This window comes from Pteropus alecto, unplaced genomic scaffold (assembly GCF_000325575.1).
Source record: "Pteropus alecto unplaced genomic scaffold, ASM32557v1 scaffold239, whole genome shotgun sequence".
NCBI classification, from domain to species: Eukaryota; Metazoa; Chordata; class Mammalia; order Chiroptera; family Pteropodidae; genus Pteropus; species Pteropus alecto.
The window spans coordinates 2,059,187-2,071,022 of NW_006494613.1; the positions used below are offsets into that span (position 1 = coordinate 2,059,187).

General features: G+C 37.6%; 2 protein-coding genes and 2 pseudogenes across 20 annotated transcripts in view; 2 read left to right on the top strand and 2 right to left on the bottom strand.

Annotated features, from left to right (window-relative positions):
- Positions 1-11,836, top strand: part of MED12L (mediator complex subunit 12 like) — a 318,700-nt gene that overhangs the window by 175,899 nt on the left and 130,965 nt on the right. The gene's annotated exons all lie outside the window — the stretch shown is intronic.
- On the top strand, positions 2,319-2,437 carry LOC112474540 (annotated as a pseudogene).
- Positions 2,698-2,816, bottom strand: LOC112474477 (annotated as a pseudogene).
- GPR87 (G protein-coupled receptor 87) overlaps positions 10,274-11,836 on the bottom strand; it is a 23,489-nt gene continuing 21,926 nt past the window's right edge. Inside the window, exon 3 of the mRNA XM_006926221.2 lies at positions 10,274-11,399. Within this exon, the coding sequence (XP_006926283.1) occupies positions 10,357-11,399 (1,043 nt within the window). The 3' untranslated portion in view covers positions 10,274-10,356. The remainder of the gene's footprint in view (positions 11,400-11,836) is intronic.

An 11,836-nucleotide genomic window follows, 5' to 3' on the forward strand; every position in this document is an offset into this window, starting at 1 on the left:
GAGAAGAGAGAGAGAGAGAGAGTAAGGCTAGAGCAACCACGTAGAAAATGAAACCCATGGAGGAAGGAAGAATATCAAAAGGGGCTTATGGAATAAAAACAATGATATTTGTCTTCTGAGGCATTTAGTTTTATATTTCATCAATTTTCATAGATTTTTTTCCTACTGGATGTCAGTGATTGATATAAATCTGTTTTTACACTGTTGTTTCTCTCAGCAGGAAGTCTCCAGAGTGAACTCTTCTTTTATTTATGCACTTCACCTGTCACTCAGGTTTTGAAGACTGGCCCCAGCTATCTGACTGTGAATGCATGGAATCAATGGGTGGACATATTCATGAATGACTCAGACGTATTTCAATGCAGGATTTAAAATCGGCTTTGCCACCATTTTGTATTTTTTGAGTTATTTTGTGGATATGCTTAAATATGAAGATTAGCTTGTACACTTCTCTATTAGAATTGGAAATCAATATCTTATTAATATTTGCAAAAACATTTTATCCTGACAAACTGTCATATCTTCATGTATTTTTAAAATTACATATTTTGTTATGATGTTTAGCAACACAACTTGGCTTTATTTAACAACTAGACACCAGGCTCAATATATAAAGTAATAAAATAATAATGGTGGTAATAACAAAAAATAATTAAAAATTAAAAAATATAGACATGTTTTCTTTCAGAATTCTTACTGTCCCCTTCTCCCAAAAGGAGGAAAAAGCTAAAATGATCAGTGTTTTGTTTTTTTCTATGTTGTTTTGATTCATACTCAATAGTTCTGTGTTCCTTCAACGCCTTCCTATTTTATTTTGTGGAACCCTTAGATTAAAGTACTATGGGATTTCAACCTGATTAATCTTTTCCTCAGAACCCTCTGCATACCCACAGTATGACCGCCACCTCAGCTCACTGCACATGGTCACAGACACACATTTACTTTCTCCAGCATTGCTTCCAGGCTGGACTCTGCCCTGTCGGTAATAAGACTGGTTATATATAAACATCCCTTGTGTATTCATACTACAAATAGAGTGAGTTTAACACACGTAATCCCCAAACATGTCTGTTGTTTCTAGTTAGTTCCCATCCAGCCCATCATTAGCTGCCCTTAGAGTTGGTTTTCCTACTTATTGGTGTTCTGTAAATGTTCTATTTTGTTTCTTTCCCCTAAATCTTTTTTTTTTTTTTAAAGTAAGTACAAAAACTTTGTTATTGGCACATCCCACTTTTTTCCCATTTGCTTTATTGGATAATAAGACACTAGTGCACTTTGCTTTTTCCCCACTTGCTGTCTCTGACTTATTCAAGGTAGCCCTGTATAGATATACCTTATTCATTATTTTCATGACTTTGTAGTATCCTGCAACTTATTTAATCAGTCCCTACTGGTGAACATGTTGATAGATATGAACATTTTCAATGAATTTATTTTAACCTTAGGAACTATTTACTGGATTACACCATGAAAAAAATAGTTTTTTTTAAAAAAAGACTGTTGACAGTGATTTTATAAGTAAGTGTGTGGGGGGGTGGTGGTGCGGGGGGTGGTGTGTGTGTGTGTGGCTGAGACAAGAGTCCACTGGACATTGAGAAATATATTGGGATAAGGACACAGGATTTTAGTACAAGGCTCAATATAAACATATGAAGATACAGAGATATTTAAAGGAAGTGAGTTGAGAAGTTGCCCTCTAAAAAGATCTATGAAGGAAGTAATATCTGAAGTAATTCTTATTAGACAGACTACTCTTTTTGTGTTAGTATGGGTTGAAAGTCACTCTGGGATTAAAATAAAGGTGTTACCAAAGGCATGATGTCAGGAAAGTTAGCAGAGGTGGGTGGGTGGGGCATAAGGTAGAGGATCCTAATTGTCATGCCGAAGTGTTCCTAATTCAGTATATCATTTTTTTGAGCTTTGTTGTAAAATAATTGAAGATGTGCTTTAAAAAGTGTGTTCTATTAGAAAACATTCAGTGCAAATGTGCCTTTTTGTGTTTCTCTATGTGAAGCATTAAATCTTACAAGGTTAGTGCACTGATTTAGAGTAGTGGAGGAGGGTGGCAGGAATTATGTCATTAAAACATAATTAGCCACTGTATTGTAAAATAATGTGGTTTTGTTTTTTAACTTCTCAAAACGGGTGACAGGCACAGGAATTCTTAGCAGTTGTATGCTGAGATAATGGAGAGATAAACGTCTGGAGTACAATATCTCCACCTTCTGGTAGATTGACAGAGTAACAGTTTATAAAATGAATTGATATGCCCAGTATTTACATATTTCGTGACAGCCTACTTTTAAAACCTGAGTTTGGTCTATGGCCATGCCACCCTGAACAAGCCTGATCCCATCTGATCTCAGAAGCTAAGCAGAGTTGGGTCTGGTTAGTACTTGGATGGGAGACCACCTAGGAAGACCAGGCGCTGAGGGGTAAAAAAAACCCCCGAGTTTGGGGTAGAGTCATGAGTTGAATATCTAGTCTCAATTAGTTGAAGTCTTCAAACAGATTTTCTTTGTTGCTAGTATTAGATTGGGTTTAATTTAGGATTCAGAGGAATGAATATCAGTCAATGTTATTGCCAAACAACCAAAATTGAAACTTTTTTTTTTTTTTTAGGTGAGGCAACCCATTTTTGACTTCACAGATTGCAAGGATCTTGTCAGTTTACAATCCCTTATTTTTTATTTTTTATGCCTACAGCATCTGGTCCTCTTAGGTGGTCTCCCATCCAAGAACTAACCAGGCCTAACCCTGCTTAGCTTCCTAGATCAGACGGGATCGGGCTTGTTCAGGGTGTCATGGCTGTAGACAAAATTGAAACTTTTAACTGTTGTAAAACAACAAAACTTCAGATCAGTGTTTCCTCTTCTCCGTATGTTTTTTTGGAAAGATGCTGAGTCTCTGAAATATATCATTTCACACCCTTGAGTCTCTGAAATCTATCATTTCTCATTATCTTTATTCTGCGCCCATCTGTTCTCAAGGATTGCCCCAGCTGTCACTTTCTCTGGAAGTGTCCTCGATACCTTTGTGGTGTCAGTGTTCTTTCCCCATGGCTTGTTTTTACATCATGCCCACCTAACATGGGCAGTGGCTGTCCTTATTAGCTTATTTTGATATTCCAAGTGCCCACTACCATAGCAGACACTCAAAAATGTTTGTTGAGTGAATGTATGTTACCAATATACACCGAAAATGTCCCACAAGTGTATGCTCTGGTTCTGTAGGTAAAGATATGTGAGATGATGGAATTAATTTGAAAACAAGGACTATGAATATTTTTAAATACAATAATGTTGTCCTGGCTTATTAGAATGTCTAATCACTTGTATCTGCACACCTTTGAGCTCCATTTGGAGGTATCCAAACTCCTGACTTGCATAGTGATTCAATTTAGGACCGGTAACTTAGAGGATAGAACACTGCTTTTGTAAGACAGTTTATTTACTTAGTGCCCTAACTGCTCGGCTTTTTAGTAAATCGTTAGAACAAGTTAGGAAAATGAAACTTGAGAAGTGATTGAGAGAAGTTTGAGCTGGAATGAAACTTAGGAATGTAGAGAATTACTTCATTTTTATTAGATAAACTTTCCCAGAGTTGTTCTGGTAAACAGATACTACTTCATGCTGTGGTGATGTGTGGGAGGAGCATACGCTAGCAAGTTTGGGGAAGATTTTGTGGTGTTGAGACTTGAGAGAACTTCACTGAGGTTAACTAAAGTCAAAGGAAATGCTGGCGGTGATCTCATGCAGCTTTTTTTTTTTTTTTTTTTTTAAACTTAAAGAGTAAGCCACACTTGAAAGTATGTAGAATCAATCTTTGTTCAGCAAACTGATATTTACTAAGCACACTCGTTTGTACTTCCCGATCATGTAGGGTTGTGTGGTTATTATCCTTGGCAACATATTTTCCTTGGCAGTCTGACTGAGAAATTCTTTGTGGTTTTAAGCAATTAACGCTGTAGAGAACTTCATGTATCTTTAATTAATCTGAGCTCAGCAGTGATTCTTATGCTCTTGTGTATGGATCAGTTGTTTGGCGTAATCAGAACGAAGAATGAATGAGACCAAGTTCCTGTCTTCAGTCCTCAAAGAGCAGCTGTGCTTGTTGCTCTTTTCTGATTTGCAGGGACCACAAGGTGGGTTGAATGAGGACATGTGGTTACACTTGTGTGACTTAATCATGACAGGAAGGCCAAATCAGAACCCATATTCCACTCAAACATGATGGGGCCTTATCAGTCTCTTTTAGGAGCATCACAGACTTCCTTTAAGTGGCATTTATTGTAGGTAGCTGACACCAGTGCCCTTGGCTCTGCCTCCTGACCAACCTGTTTGTTGTCTGCATGGGGGCCTGGACCCTGGAAGTGCAAATGCAGCCTCCTTCCCTAAAATGTGTTGAAATCATAACAATCATAAATCTGGTACTTGGTAGTTAATAATGTTAAAAATAAATCGTGATGGTTTTGTTGTGGAAGAGAGAAAAGAATTTAAATTAGAATTTAAATTATGTATTCCTTCAGAAAGCAAAAGCAGACAAAAATATTCAGTTTGCTGGGTTCTTTCTTGTGGCATTGAACAAAGCCATCAGCAACTAACACTATCCTAGAAACCATTATCCACACCCCTAGGAAGCATCCGTTAGTGACTAGTGTTGAATAGCTGCTAATCCAGCATCCAGGCCTCACAGTTTATGTTAGGAAGCTGGATGGAAGGAGCTGCACAGTGGAGCTTCTCATCGATGATAGATGTAATGGCTGGATTCCTTGAGTTCTTTTTCCTTGTCCTAAGCTGCTTGTTTAACTGGATAGCACAGTCTTAATGTAGACATGAGCTTTTATTATGTGCTTTCGGCGTGGGGGCCGTATATCCCGGTTTGCCCACACTGTCCCAGTTTACAGCAGTTTTACCAGGTCAGTAAGTGACACTTTCGGTCTCAGAAGTACCCAGGTTTTGAAAATGAATTATATGCTCCTCCTAATTACAGGGGAATAAAATGATCAAATATGCCTGATTGATTGGCTTAACTTAATGTTCTCTTTCATGTTTATTAAAGAAATTATTAAGCCTTTGGCTGAGAGCACTTCTCTACTTCAAGCCCAGCTTTATTTGCAGTATTGATATAGCTTATTTGTGTTAATAGCATTTGGTAACAAATAATTAGCAAGGCTTTTGGTAGTATCAGTAATACCTTGAGGCATTCATTGCATTTTAATAATGAGCCATGGTTAAAACCTGAGTTTCCAGAGACAGGTTGCCTGAGTCAGGATCCCAGCAACAGCCTTTCCGAACTGTGTGACCTTAGGAATGAGACTCAACCTCTTCATCTCTAATGTGGGGCAGTGCTGGTGCTTCCTCAGGGGTTTGTATGGCGACGAAGTGGGCAGATATAGGTCATTTGCTGAGAATGGTGTTTGGTGCGGAGAGAGTGCCCAGTTAAACATTAGCTATTTTTATTTTATTAGAAAACAGTGTTAAAAGTACTAAAACAGTATGGGAAGGAGCAGAAAAGTCAAGGCTCAAGCAGTAATTTCATCGCTTAAAATCATGGTGGTAGTTTATTTTCTTCTCTCACTAGCATACAGTGAGAGGGGTCCAGTTCTGCCCTGCCCTCAAAACTTTGCTCTTCCATGAGATCTCACAGCCTGGTCCTGGGTCTGAGTTGAGCCAGGTGCAGGACCAAGCAGGGCAGAGGCCTGGCTTATCCACCGTTGCCGAGGGCTAACTGTCAGGATTGGGTGCAAGGTTGTTAATGGAGGTGAGGGAGAGAGGGGTGACTTGGATTTCTAGTTAAGGTGTCTGAGTGGACGATGCTGCTGTTAACTGAGTTCAAGAGTAAGGAGCCTTCTTGGATGGGGCAGGGAGAGGAAGTGATGCAGTCCAGGTAGCACCGTGGACTTCCTGACCTCATAACTTGCCACCATCACTTACTCATTAGCCATATGTGCCTCAGTTTCCTCATCTGTAAAATGGGAATAATTATAGAATACATATCCTTCATAGGGCTGTTGTGGGAAGTAAACAATTTAAATACATAAAATGCTTAGGTGGTGACTGGTTAACAGTACCGAAGATAAGATCACCATCATTTGTCTGTTTTTAACCTGTGATATTAGGACTATTTGCGGGGTATATATAGCTGTCTTTTCAAATGACATTTGCAGAGACTATATTAAACTTAAAAGCAGGCATCTCATAAAGCTTGTATACAGACTTCAGAGATCACATGCTTTTTACAGTTTTTATGTAATTATGGAGAGGTGGGAATAGACTTTTTTGCCTTATTTATTAATTTATGATTAATGCCATATTCCTCCACAGATTTATTTAGGTCTTATTTGTATCTAGAGGCTAGGATTTCTGTATTACTTGAAAGCTTGGGCATATTTTTCTCTCTGTTCGCAGATGATTCAGGAACCTAGATCAGAGTTCTCAATGTAGGCAATACCTCCCCAAGGGACAGTTTGTCATATCTGAAGTATTTTTTTTCTCCCAATATTTTGTGGATGCTTGGTGACTTGCAAAGTATGAGGCAGTCTTGCACAGTGAATTGTCCTATGCTTCTCATAGAAATAGCTTATTAAATTTTCTGATGCATGAAAATCTGTTTATAAATATCTCCACCCACAGTTTAATTCTATTTTGTGTATAAAACATATTTTTACCTGGTTTAATATATACCAGCCAAACTTTTCCATGAATGTGGCTGTTGTCTAAATCGTCTCAAGAGTTTGGAATCTTCTCAAGAGTTATTTACCTTTATAGAAAGCCACCTTGCCAGTGTTAACAGTATAAGAGGCATTTGGGTCTCAAGTCAACATTTGTAGCTGTTGAATTCATATAATTATATATCGATGTAAGCATCTGACTACATGTCAAATCAATGAATATTTTCTCATGTAGTTGTACCTAAATATTTGATATTAAATCACATATCATTTTAGTATAAATTTCTTCCCCTATTTTTTCTTTATGTTATAATTTTACTCATCATACACACACATGCAGGTGATCCTTGATTTTATAGTTCTGAGATACATGCATTCGAGTTACCATGATTTGATTCAATAATACTGGTCTCCCAGCAACATGGTTCATATTTCAGTTACCACAGTATATTAACTGTATAATTCCATGAAGTACAAACTTCACTGCTGGTTTTCTAGTTCACAGTTCACCTTGTAAATAACCCATATGCATCACAATCAATTACCAGTCACGTCGCTTCTTTCAAAATCATTTGGTGATTGGTCACTGCGCATCCATTATTCAGGTAATGCACAGGCAGCAAAGTGTGTAGTTGTGTTGCTTCCTTGTTTGTCATGATAAACCCCATGTCATTCTACGAAAAAAGGATAATTGGAAGAGAGAGTTGATCAGCAAAGGTGAAAGTGCAGCAAAGAAATGAAAAGTGGTGATGCTGGGAGTGCAAACGTAAAGAGAGTTATAGAAGAGAGAGCTCACAGGGATGGAGCCTCTAGGTACATAGCCTGAGGAACCTGGTGAAGGTGAACTTACCAGCATCAACAAGAAAAGTGGTTTCGATGAAACGGATGAGATGTCCCAAAGAAAATTATGTTGGCAAGAAACTTCACGTTACAGGAATTTTTGAAGATAAAAGGATAAAATATTGGAAATTGATTCTAACTTAGAAAGGAGTGTGTGTGACAGTTTTACAAGACATAGAAAAAGGTGTTCACTCTGTATACTGAGTTATACACTGAGAAAGGCAAGCACTGTTCAAACTACTCAGACTAACTTCTTTTACACAAAAGTAAAAAAATTTAATTCTGTTTCTAACGCTATAAATTTACTATTTTTTGATTTCTTTATACATTTGAAACCAACAATAAGAAGGTTTTTAATGTTTTGATGAAAACATTTTAAGGGTTATGGAACAATAATTTTTCCATTATTAAATAGAAAATTTGCACACTTTCAGCTTTGCACCATTATTTTTATGATCCCACACTACCGTGCAAGGTGAGGGTGTGTGTGTGTGTGTGTGTGTGTGTGTGTGTGTTTATATGTATAGACAGATTTTATCTCTGGCTTTTATGTCAGTGTGTTAAAAATATGTCAAACTGTATTTCAAAAAGGATGCATTGGATTTGATTGTGTTGAGAAACACTATTTTAAATAGTATTTAAATGATCTGTTTGATATTCATTTCCTTATATTTATTTCTCTAGCTGTAAAAACAACAAAAATTTGAAGACACATGATATGGTTGAGTCTTTTTGAAAAACATAGAGATTTTGATAATTGATAGATGACATCAATGATATTGAAGATATTTTGGTTTAAGCTAGTAGGAACATTAAACAAAAGAGGTGATTTTTTAAAGACCTTTGAAAATAGTTAATAGGTTAAGTGGCTGAGTGGCATTTGTTGTGCTAAATTCGTTAGTCTTAGTTGCACGTGCTCTGTGTTTGTCTGCATATGTGTACATGTAAACATGTCCAGAGTGTTGCTGGAAAGTCTTGTTTTTAACGTTTAAACCAAGACTTAGACTTGGAGACTCTGAAAAAGCTGGTGAGTATTCAGACACATGGCTCATTTCTGAGAGTTGCTGTGCATAATTATATGTGAATATTTATATATACTCACAGTGAAGTTAGTGATTTCATTTTATTTGACTGGGAGCCGTGATATAGTGGAGAGAAATAGGGGATAAGACACATTATACTGAGAGTATTTTTCAGGCAACAGTATTGCTCCTTCACTTTATATAGGGTAGCTGTACCTCATCTTTGGCATTATGGAGAGGGTAGAGAAAGAAGTTAGTCTTTTAAACTCTTCTCACATTAGTTGGTGTAAAATGTGGCTATCCTAACCTAGCTAGTGGCACACAGTTGGGGGAGGGGTGTGGCTATTCAGATGACCAAGCGAAGTATATTCATGTATTGGAGTGCCCCTGGAATTTATCGAAATGAAGTTTTGATGGAGAGAGGGATATTTCGATGGAGATCCTCAGATAATTCTTTTAACACTCCCTGCTACCAACTTCTCTGCCAAAACCGACTTACCCACTAGGTAATTAGCAGTCCCCGAATTCTGACCCTGCCGAGGGTCATCATTGTTCAACTAAGTTATTCTTGAGCCCTCGTTTTTGCTCACTTTAGCTTTTTAGAATTTTGCAGACAGTTTTAGAGAGTCTAAAGGTATTGTACTGTCATATACAGGTATATGCTTTGTCTCTGTAAACCATAATGTCCTCCTTTGTTGGCAAACATGCCTTCACTCCTCCTCCCCTTTTCACGCTTCCCCAGCTTCTCATCCAGAGTTAGCAACAAATTAAGCACTTAGGCAACACTCAAGCAGCTGAAGGCTTTGGAAAAGCATGAAGGCTTTAAGGGTTTATCTTAGGAGAAAATATTTTAAGATTAAAAAGGTTACTTGTACTTTTTGGACTTGATTTATTGAACTCTATCCTTCAACTTAAGGTTATCTTTTTAAACTAATATATCACTATTAAGGTGGGATAAAGGTTAAAGGGAAGACTATTTTACTAATAATTTTCTAAAATAAAGACTGTTACATGGCTCTTTGGTAAACTACATTAACCTGAATATTAACCAAGCTTCCGTATTCTCTTTTCTACCCTTAACACATGAGGATTTAAATGCAGAGTAGGGGTGTGATAATGGCAACCCTAAGTTCAGAGCGTTTCATACAAGATCTACTTGTAAGTTTCAGTCACATTTTTCTTTCTCTGAAATTGCCTACATTTAAAATCAGTTAATTGAATTCAGTCTTTCCAAATACATTGCTTAAAAAATATAGTCGAACCTTCTCCCACCTACCCACATACTGCACAAGTTCTTTTAATAAACACAGCGAAGGAATGATGGCCAAATGTCCTACTTATTTATAGAGAGAATGACAGAATGCCCAGCAGTCAGTATTTACTCAGTTATATCTGCAATGAATGAGCTGCATTGAAAACAGCATTTTCTTTCCCTGTCCTAAACTTCAGGGCTGAATAGAGTTTTCTTCTCTGTACTATCTGTTCTCCCTGGAGTGGCATCAGGACGACAGCAGTTCCTAGAATACGGCTGCTGCTGTGTGCTGGCTTTACCACGGCCTTTTCTGCCTCTGCAGTCTGCTCCTTCGGCTCTAGAACCCTGCCAGTCAGCCACATGCTACCTCATTTACCTCCCTTTTTCATATGCCTTATTGTTTTTCCTTCACTTCTAGTTTCAAATTATACCCAGATTTCACACCATTTTAATTCTTTGTTTATGCATATTTTGATGGTCTGAAGCAAGGATAATCAAAAGGAACATTTATTTACATTTTGTACATACTGACTTCAACAAGCAAGAGAAGGCCTAGTGGCCTTTAACTCCTACACATCAGTATAATCATAATATATGCGGACTTCCGATCTTCTGACACTTTGCAGAGATCTGATGCTTTCGCTCCTGGTTCTGATATTTGATTTTTTGAATAGCCTTCTTGAAAATGACCTACACATGAAAAAGTAAATTATTGGATCCAGGCATACATTGCATGCAGACAAGAAAAGTGTCATTTCTTTGCAGTAATACAAGATTTTGTGTGCAGATTCATCTAAATGTCTGTCTAAATGACTAAAAGTAAAAGGAATTCGGCACAAATGATATGGTAGAAAGCAGGTAAAAAACACAGCCACGACTACTCTAATGCTCTGGTTGTGTTTTCGCTTTCGACTTGATTGGCTGATGAATTGCCTGCTGGATTTATGGATGTACCGGGAAATGGCTATGTAACATCCTATCAGGATCACCAGTACAGCCACAAACAAGCAGCTGTTGACATAAATGACTGCATTATGCCATTTGACTCCCAAGGGACTTTTAAGTTTCATGCAGTCATGAACATTTTCTTTAGTTAGTTGACCATTTGTTAGGATGATGTTTGGCAAGGACAAAACAGCCATGATCACCCAAACACAAATAGATAAAACCTTTGTAAAAGTTATGCTGTACATGCGAGAGTCCCCAAATGGCTTTACCACTTTCAAATATCGATCAATGCTTATCAGCCCAAGAAACACGATGGAAGTATACATGTTTGCGTAGAATAAAACTGAAGTATATCTGCAGAGGATAAATTTGAAGTACCAAGGTCCAAATCCTGCATCGTGGACTATTCGAAATGGAAATGTCAGTGTCATTATGAGGTCAGCAACCACTATGTTTTTGAGATAAAATATGAAGCTGGTTTTATTCCTAATGTGGAAGAAGATCCACACTGCTAGGCCATTCAGCAAGATGCTTGCCACAAATATGATGAGGTAAAGCACAGGCAAGACAATAGTGTCGAATTCGTTGTGAATGGTGATATTCTTTCCGGGTCCATCACTCGTGTTACTTGGAGGGTGACTCCCTTGGCCGTGCAGCTCATTATCTGTAGGAGAAGTGGGAGACGTTACTTCAAGTGCTTCACATTTATGTCCCACAGACTGAGTCGTAGGCTCCCTTGCAGGTTGAACCATTGCTATTTTGGGTGAGTTTAAAAATGTCTTTAGTGATTTAAAGAGTCAGTTTACTGCGTTGTTAACATTTTGAGTGGCTGAAGAATTGGTGGCCTCATCCCTGAATTTGTTCCCCCACTTTGAAGTCCCTTGAATAAAATGAGATATTTCCGGTCCTCTGTGTTAACCGTTTGAAAATGAAAAAAAATTTATATCCATGAAAATTATCCCAAATTTTAATTCATTGTTTAATATCATTACAAATAGAATTAACAAAATCTGGGGGAGAAAATTGAAACAAGAAAATAACATGGCGAGCACATGGTTATTCTCTTTGTGTGGTCTTTGGCATACTCACTGAAATAATCTT